Source organism: Equus przewalskii, chromosome 15, assembly GCF_037783145.1.
Source record: "Equus przewalskii isolate Varuska chromosome 15, EquPr2, whole genome shotgun sequence".
Classification (NCBI taxonomy): domain Eukaryota; kingdom Metazoa; phylum Chordata; class Mammalia; order Perissodactyla; family Equidae; genus Equus; species Equus przewalskii.
The window spans coordinates 41,492,261-41,501,566 of NC_091845.1; the positions used below are offsets into that span (position 1 = coordinate 41,492,261).

General features: G+C 57.2%; 1 protein-coding gene across 1 annotated transcript; it reads left to right on the top strand.

Moving 5' to 3' along the window:
- Positions 1-1,217: 1,217 nt before the first annotated feature.
- Positions 1,218-7,102, top strand: MYL3 (myosin light chain 3). The gene is made up of 7 exons (XM_008520319.2): positions 1,218-1,575; positions 3,878-3,905; positions 4,039-4,188; positions 4,983-5,156; positions 6,444-6,521; positions 6,631-6,673; positions 6,874-7,102. The coding sequence occupies exons 1-6, from the start codon at positions 1,276-1,278 to the stop codon at positions 6,657-6,659; spliced, it is 759 nt and encodes a 252-aa protein (XP_008518541.2). The 5' UTR covers positions 1,218-1,275; the 3' UTR covers positions 6,660-6,673; positions 6,874-7,102.
- The last annotated feature ends 2,204 nt before the right edge of the window (positions 7,103-9,306 follow it).

Here is a 9,306-nt window from a genome sequence, read left to right on the forward strand (position 1 = left end):
CGACCGCCCCAAATGGAGGCCGGGCCACGCTGCACTCTGTCACTACTGTGTGCTGAGGGCTGAGCAATCTAGGGTGGACACGAGGGAAGGAACTAGGGATGAGCACCCTGAACTGAGAGGGAGGAGGCACACCTCACCTACCCCCCTGAGGTCCCTCAGAGAGGCAGACCCCTCAGGGCCCCCCACCAAAAGGGTCGACAGAGGGAAACACGGGGCGGTGGGAACAGCATTCTGGAAGAGGGGGCAGTGGGCCTGAGCCCTGAATGAGCCCGGTAGAGGAGGAGCTGGGGCCCTCCGGGCAGAGGGTACAGTGTGAACGAGGGTCTGGCAGGGAGCAGGCCCTGAGGTTTGTGGGGAAAGTGGGTCATGGGTAGCTATGGGAGGGGGCAATAGGAACTGAGGGTGAAACCTGTCTGAACACCAGAAAGGTGCTCATGGAGGCTGTAGGGCTGTCTGGCTGTTGAACTGAGTTGAGTGACTGTCCTTGAGGGAGCGGCTCCCTTCCACTGCCCCTTAGCATGTTCCCAGAGACCCTTGGACCCATGGCTGGGCTGCAGCTGCCTGTGAGCCAGGACCAGACACTCACACACAGACACTTCTAAACAGCCAGACACAAACACACAGAAGCAACACTCACAGACACATTCACATAGACACACACATGTGCACACGTGTGAACATCCAGACACAGACCCACAGAGCCAACACCCAGAGATAGGACAGGCCACCCTCCACAGAGACAACAGCCACAGCACACATGGACTCCCCCGACATGAAGACACCCAGACAACACACGTAGACACACAGGCCCTCCCACCATGGAAACACAGAGACACACACACACACATACCAACACCCAGACACACAGAGACAACATACACGGACACACATGGATTCCCCCCAGCACACACACATGTAGATACACAGACTCAGGCACGTGGGAATTCGATGCACAGATGGGAAGTTTAACTCGAGAGGTGCGTGTAGGTAATCCCAGTCCTTCTGCCTCCAGCACAGCACACGACACACACTTGGTGCAACCTTCTGCACCTGTTCAGTTTATTGACCTGCTAAGGGGCAGCAGGGCCCCTGCACGTATGTGTGTGTGCATTTGAGGGGGTGTGTGTGTGTTGAGCAGCGGCCTCTGTCCTCCCCTCCCCCTCCCTCTTCCCAACAGGTGATTGGGAGGAATGGAGAGCCCTCCCTCTCCCCCACCCATTCCTGAGCCTAAACAATGCCCTCTCCAGGCCCCAAAATAGCCCCTGAGCCTAGCCAATGTCCTTTTATGGCCCTGTCCCTATTGTGCACTGCGGGGGTGGGGCTGGGGTCAGGAGGGGTCCAGGCAGGATAAAGGCCAGGCCCCAGAGGCTCACCTACCCTGCTCTCTGCTTCCTTCTCTCCACGTCCCCCTCTGTGCTTACAGCCTCCATGGCCCCCAAAAAGCCAGAGCCCAAGAAGGATGATGCCAAGGCAGCCTCCAAGGCGGCTCCAGCTCCTGCACCGGCCCCGGCACCTGCACCTGCACCTGAGCCCGAGCGCTCCAAGGAGGCGGAGTTTGATGCTTCCAAGATCAAGGTGGGTGTGGGAGCTGGGTTTTGGCAGGAAAGACCCGGCAGGTAAGTGGATTCCAGAGTGGACCTATCCAGTAGCAGGCCAGCCTCCAGAAAGTGAGTGCTGGATTGAAGCTGGAAGCTTCCTTTCAGAGGTCAGATGAGCCCTAGGGGCTTCAGGCATCAGGAGGGCTGCAGCAAGAGGGATGGTGGTCAGACATCAGGCAGGACTCCCCCAGTGCTGCTGAAGAGAATGTCTTTTTGGTTTTGGAAACTGATTCTCTCTTGCCTTTCTCTCTGGACCTCACATCCTTGGGGGATCCTGCAGCCACCTGTCCCCTGACACCTGCAGTCAGGCAGGGATATTCCTTGTCGAGCTGTTGGGTCTTAAGTCCATGCCTAGTTCCCCAGGGTGGACAAGGTCCCGGGTAAGGGGAAGGGAGACCCCTGCCAGCCTGGATCACACTCCTCCCTGCAAAGGTACCTTGCCCCAAAGCTGGTAGGGTCTCAGCTTCTAGGTGGGGAAATTGAGGCACAGGCTAGGTAGGTCATGCAGGAAGTTGGTCTCGGAGCTGTGACCGCAGCCCCAGGAGCCCTTCCCTGGCTTGGAAGTCTTTCTCAGAGTCTAAACTTGGAGGACGAGCCGTGACTCCCACCTGTGGCATCCACATAGCAGCACGCACCCTGCGTCCTGCCTGTTCCTGTTCTTGGCTGGCCACCGGCCACTGCTGCCCTGGCTGCTGGCTCAGCGGCTCAGGAGCCCTCCCAGCTCCTCATGGTTCCCGCATGCCCAGCCAGACCTGTAACCCATCTGCATAGATCCACCTTCTGTTCCGGAGCCCTTCCGGGAGGCACCTCGCTTGCCCCTCAAGACACAGGCTCAAATCCCAACTCTGCTCCATGCCCTTCCCTGTTCTGAGGCTTGGTTTCCTCAGCTGTGAAATGGGACAATAAGCCCTCCTAGCAGGCTGCTGGGAATCATTCATAGCGAGTGCTCCCTGGAGTTGGCTCCCTGACCCCTGACCACCCCCAGGCCCCGGGCTTGTGTCACAGGCTCCCTGGTAAGGGCCCACATCCCTGGGCCTGTGGTAGCATTGTCCAGTCTCACTGGATCTGAGGTTGGCACAGTCTCCCCTCTGAGAAAAGGGAATAGTGAGGCCCCTCATATGTCCCCATGCTTCTCCCCCTTGGGCTGGCTGGTGAAGGGCAGGAGGCGGGAGCCCAGGGAACCTAATCTCAGCAGGCTTCCTGGTGGAGAGAGAGCTCTCAGGGGGCCAGGATTGACAACTGGTTCTTCCCCACACTGGACTGAACCAGAGAGCCAGGGGGACAACCACGGAGGGTGGCAGGGCAGGTCTCCCTCTGTGCTGGTGTGCACTATGGAGTTGGTGGGGCTCTGAGGACACAGCAGTGGGAGGTGTGCCAGTCACGCCCCCTCCCCCAAGCTCTTTCCCTCATGCGACCTTGACCTTGGAGCAAGTGACTGCAGTGATAAAAATAGACCTGGTATCGGGTGAGGAGGGGGAAACCGGGTCCCAAGAGGCCTCCTGACCTCAGGTGGCCCTGTTGAGGCCTCAGCAAACACTCAACAGCACCTCTGGCCTCATGCTGTGCTGCAGGACCGGGGTGGGTAACACCTAGGTGTAGGCAGGGCCGTGTGAGTGACAGTGCTCTGCTTCGAGGGCTCTGTGAGGGGCAGACATGTGTAAATGCATGCACACACATGTGTGAATGCACATGTATCACACATGTACGTCACACACACACACATGCACACACACACCCCTTCCTGTGGATATGCTCTCACGCTGATAGACCCTGCCCGGCCTGCACCCTCACCCTGCTCCTCCTGTCCTGGCCCCGACCACCCTGGTGAGATGAAGCCTCCTGTCTCACACATGTGGACAGTCCTGCCCACTGGGCCCCAGGCCTGGTGGTGGTGGCAAAGCCAGTCTGGTCAGATCTTGTGACTTGAGGCACATCTATCCAGTACCAGGGTCATCAGGTAAGGCCCCCTCCTGGGCTGGGGACTCAGGGTACCAGGCTTCCCTCCTTACCACTTCCCCAGCTGTTGCTTACCAGGTATCAGGATCTGGGTGCACACAGACCCAAGGCCTGCAGGCTGGGCAGGTGGGGAGGGGTGAGGAGGCAGGAGGGTGTCAAGGTGAACAGCAGGAGGTCCTGGGTGATGGAAGCTGGGATGCTGGGATAGGGGCAGGTTGGGACAGCTGAGAGGATGAGGCCTGGGCTGGCCAAGGAGTGACCAGGAGGAGGCCTGGCCCCACCCTCTTAGTGAGGCACTCAGGATCTTTGGGGTCTCCTTTCAGATCGAGTTTACACCGGAGCAGATTGAAGGTGAGTGGGGAGGCCTTAAGCCCTGGGGCTGCAGGGTTGGGCCCGGGGTCCCCAGTCCGAGTCCCCAGCAGTGTGGGGTGAGGGGGGCCGGCTGACTCTGGGAGCGTCCACAGCTCACACCCTCTCCCGGCAGAGTTCAAGGAAGCCTTCATGCTGTTCGACCGCACGCCCAAGTGTGAGATGAAGATCACGTATGGGCAGTGTGGGGATGTCCTGCGGGCACTGGGCCAGAACCCCACGCAGGCCGAGGTGCTCCGCGTCTTGGGGAAGCCGAAGCAGGAAGGTTGGTACACCCAGCCTGAGACCTTGCCATTAGTGCTGGTCCCCGGAAGACCACTAGGGGTAGGCCACCATCTGTAGTAGGACAACATGGAAGCTCCCTGCTGTGCACTGTCCTGACATCCTGCCATTGTCTGGATGAGGACACTGAGGCCAGTCTCAGGTGATGCTGACCAGGTGACTACCAGTGATGGTTCACTGTATCATCTGGTCCCATGCCAATTCATCAGGCCTCCTGGTCGTGGGGCACTGATGACAGTGCAAACTAGCTTCAGTGGCTGGTGTGAGGGTGAGCTAGGGCCTCCAGGCTTCTGCCTCCCACATGCTCCCCCTGCCCCTCCTCGGCATCTCTCTGTGGGTGAGGGCCAGCTTCCCTCATCACCCTGCCAGAGAGGGTTGCTTGCTTTGCCCCAAGGTGGAGCAAGACCCAAGCCCTCGCCATAGTTCAAAAGTCCCAGGGAGGATCTCTGATTAGCCCAGCTGCTCCTGACCAGTCACAGGTAGCAGGGAGAGGGTGGAGTCCATAAGAAAATGACACTGGGGAGGACTGTTTCCCAAAAGGAGAATTGTGGTGCCACTGCAGCAAACTCTCCTCGTGAACAGCAAAGGATGATGGAAACAATGCATTTCTTGGTTGACTGTAAAGTGCCTTGTGATGGTGGAGTGCTTTGTAAATGGCAAACTGGTATAGAGTGCTTTGGAAACCATGTGAGAGCAATAGCTCCCCATTATAAGGCACAGGGGAAGGGTGTGCCCATCCTGCCCCTCAGCAGTGGGACTCAGGACCTCTCTCCACAGAGCTTAACACCAAGATGATGGACTTTGACACGTTCCTGCCCATGCTCCAGCACATTTCCAAGAACAAGGACACGGGCACCTATGAGGACTTTGTGGAGGGGCTCCGGGTCTTCGACAAGGAGGGCAACGGCACCGTCATGGGCGCTGAGCTCCGCCACGTGCTGGCCACGCTGGGTGAGGGCAGCTTCCTCCCACCCCTACTCCTCTTTCCCACCGGCATCCTGGGAGAAACCACGTGGTCGCCTGCTGGGCCTGTGTCTCATCTGTGAAATAGAGAGTGACACCGTCAAGGTGCCTCTGTGGCAGGCGATAGAAATGTGGGGAATTTAGAAATTTAGGTGGAGGATAAAGAAAGCGTGTTGGTGCAGCTCACAGAACCAAAGGGGGATGGGCACAGCTCTGGAGACAGGGTGGGGCAAAGTGGTACATCCAGGAGGATCAATTCAGTCCTGGCGTTCATTGCCTCAAGATCAGGACCACATCATCTGAGTGGCCGAGTAGGTCACGTGCCTGCCTCTTGGGCATCCTGATCCCCACTATCAGGTGCCTGGCTGGCAGGCACGCCCCTTCTCCAAGGGACTTTTTCTTACAGCAAATGTTATCGAACAGCTGTGTCTTGTCAAAGAGACTTTTTCCTGCCACCAACATTTATTGAGCACCTACTGTGTACTCAGATTGTGCTGGCCTCTGGGGTTATGTGTATGCATGTGTGGCTGGGGGTTATGAGACAGGGGAGAAACTGCAGTTGGCATTACAGTGGGGAACCAGCATAGCACATGCAAAAGCACAGAGGCATGGGGGCCGGCCTGGTGGCAGCAGCGGTTAAGTTTGCATGTTCTGCTTCGGTGGCCCAAGGTTCGCCGGTTGGGATCCTGGGTGAGACATGGCGCTGCTTGGCAAGCCATGCTGTGGCAGGTGTCCCACGTATAAAGTAGAGGAAGATGGGCGTGGATGTTAGCTCAGAGCCAGTCTTCCTCCCCAAAAAGAGAAGGACTGGCAGCAGATGTTAGCTCAGGGCTAATCTTCCTCAAAAAGAAAAGAAAAGAAAAGAAAAGCATAGAGGCAGGAAAGTGCCAGACTTGTCTGGGGAATAGTGGTGCTGTCTCTTGGTCCTCTCTACAGTCATCCCCCAAGGTTCCCAGTTCTACCCCCATTAGCCTATCAAGGACAGAGGACAAGATGCGCTGGTGACTTGAACACCAAGATGGCACTGTAATGGACAGAGCCCAGGCTCGGAGGCAGCACCAGGCCTACACCCCCTGCCCCACCCTTTTTGACTTATCATTGTTTCTCCTGGTCTCAGAAATAGGGGTGATGGTCAAGGCCTTGTGAGCACAGATGGCTGTGCCAACATGAGGTGTGGGGATCCTGGAGAGGCAGACTCACCATCTGGGAGGCTCAGTGGGTCTCCCACCCTTTGCACCTCTGGGGGGTGCTGACTCGTCCTCCCACCCCCACCAGGTGAGAGGCTGACAGAAGACGAAGTGGAGAAACTGATGGCTGGGCAAGAGGACACCAATGGCTGCATCAACTATGAAGGTGGGCTGAGCAGGGCAGGGGATCTGCTGGGGGGGCATTGGGACCCTAGGCTCCCACCCTTGGCTTCCCAGGGCTGAACCCCTGCCACCCACTCTCCCCTTCTTTCCAGCATTCGTGAAGCACATCATGGCCAGCTGAACCTCTCACCCCAGGTGAGACCCCCTACTCCCTTCCAAACCTGCTGCCACCTTTGCCACCTCTGCTGATCTCAGCCCTGTTGTCCTCATCGTGCCTCTGTCATCCAAATCCCTTGCTGCCACCTCCCCATCTCCACCAGCTCCAGTTCTCAGTTGACCTCCCGCTGCCTTGCGCGACCCCCTCCACTGTAACCTGCAATCGCCCTTGCTTTCAGGGAGGCCACGCTGGGGACAGCTCGTCTCCCATTCCTGATGCTGACACCAGCAGCCTGGAGTTGTGGGAAGGAGGGAGCTCATCAAGACTCCTGCACAAGCTCTCTCTGCTCAGCCCTGCAGGCCTGTCCACATGGCTGTCCTCTCGCGCCCCTCGCAGGCTGCTCTTACCTGTGACTGCATCTCTGTCCTCACCCCATGGGCCTCATTAATAAATGGCTTCTTTCCTTCTTTCCTTCTTCCTTCCTCCCTCCCGCCCTCCTCCCTCTCTTCCTTCCATCCTTCTTTTCTTTTCTCCTTCCATCTCTCCCTCCCTCCTTCCTTCTTTCCTCTCTGTGGTCCTTTGGTTGACTTCTGTAAAATCTATGGGCCACACATGGTGAGCCGTGGAGAAAACCAGGGGAGTCATTTTGAAACGCTGCTCACCCCATCAAAACTGCCCCATGTGGTGTGCCAGACCCTCTGAGCCTGCCCACCAGGGTAGGAGCAAGACTGAGCTAAAAGAGGCCTGGGACCCCCCTCCCCGCCTTCTGGAGACGGCAGCCATGCTGTGGCCTCAAACACAGAGATGCCACTGGGAGCCTGAGAACACTGTCTGAGCTGTCTCACTCCACGACTGACAATGAGGGAACCATGGGACATTGGCCCAGAGCCACCCATGTTACAAGTGGGGAAACTGAGGCCCGGAGCAGAAAAGGGCCTCACCTGAGTCATACTGGGAATGGGTGGCAGGGTAGGAGCTAACTTTGTCCCCAGCCTGTCAGAACTGAGGAGGCCTTAGACCCCTGCCTGACTCAGATGGGGAAATCGAGGTACTCTGCCTGCAGTGTGGCTCTAGGCCAGAGGTAAATGTCATAGTGGGGAAGCACCTGGAGTACACCAGTGGCTTCCTCAGCCCCAGACTCCTCAGCAGAAGGCAAGTGTGCAGACCCTGCAGTGACAGGAGGCAATGCATACCCTCTGTAAACCCCTGCCCCATCCCACACCTTGCTCTGGGGCCAGGGCCCCTCCCCTCCCCTTGGAGCCCAGTGAGGAGAGTGAGGGGAGGCTTCCTGGAGGAGGTGAAGCACAGGGCTTTTGGAGAGAAAGAGCAATGCCCTGCAGAGAGGCTGGGGGCCCTGGAGATACACCCACATTCACGGCAGCATTATTGACAATAGCCAAAAGGTGGAAACAACCCTAGTGCCCATCAACAGATGAACAGAGAAACAAAATGTGGTAGATCCATACAATGGACTATTATTCAGCTTGAAAGAGGAAGGAAATTCTGACACATGCTACAACATGGATGCACTTTGAGCATATTATGCTAAGTGAAATAAGCCAGATACAGAAGGACCTAAATGAGGTACATAGAGTAGTTAAATTCATAGAAACAGAAAGTGGAATGGTGGTTGCTAGGGGCTGGGGAGAGGGGAGAATGGGGAGTTATTGTTAAAGAAAAGAAAAACAAAAAAGAGACACGAGATGGACTGTCTTAGGCTGGGCTGCCTCAGAAGCGGAGCTTTGACAAGGACCTGAACACAAAGATTCTCCCTGGGAGGTGACCCAGGGAGCATGGGAGAGCAGCTGGGAAGGGAAGGAAGTCTCTACAGGGTGCATGGGACCAGATGGAACTGTGGGCAATGGGGCTCAGCCCCCTGGGACCTCTAGGAGATGGTGGAGTTGTCCCACCAAGGGATGAGGAAACCAGATTATTTATCCACCAACTCCCATTCATGGTATGGGGCAGGGCCCCAAAGGCAGACTGGAACACTCGTGTGGGGCGCTTCAGCATCTGCTCCAGGGAGCCATGCAGGCATCTGAGGGAAGACTTTCTGGCAGAGGGCACAAAGGCTCTGAGATGGAGGCACAGAGTGCGATGGGGAGGTGACTGGATGTGAGTCAGAGAGGTGATGGAGGGCCCGGGGGCTGGGAAGGGCTTTACTCTGGGGAGATGTCTTATCAGCATCACTGTGGCTGCTGTGTGGCGAACAGAATCGGGGGCACCAGCAGAAGCAGGGAGACCCATTAGGAGCGTCCAGGAGAGAGAAGCAGGTGCACTCTTGGCCCAGCAGAGATGGTGAGAAGTAGTTGGATTCCAGGTCATTTTTAAAAACACTCTCAGCAACAGCTCGGGCGGATTTTGAGGCTTTTGGGTTCCTTTCCTTATCTGAATGCAGTCCACTCCAGCCCCAGAGCTGGTTCAGGGGTAGGGGAGGGGCCGTGATCTGCCCTTTCATTGTGCATAGTCTGGCCGGCTGATGGGGCAGAAACTGAGGCACCTGTGGCCTCACTGTGGCAGCCTCAGCTAGTGGGGGTGTCTCGATGTGCATGTGTGACCTTGCTGAACTCTGGATAGCCTCCCTGGCCAATTGGTGGCTGAGGACCCTCACAGAGGAGAGTAGGCTCCCTTTTGACCCCAGTCACGGCAGGGGCCACCTGATGTGGCCAGT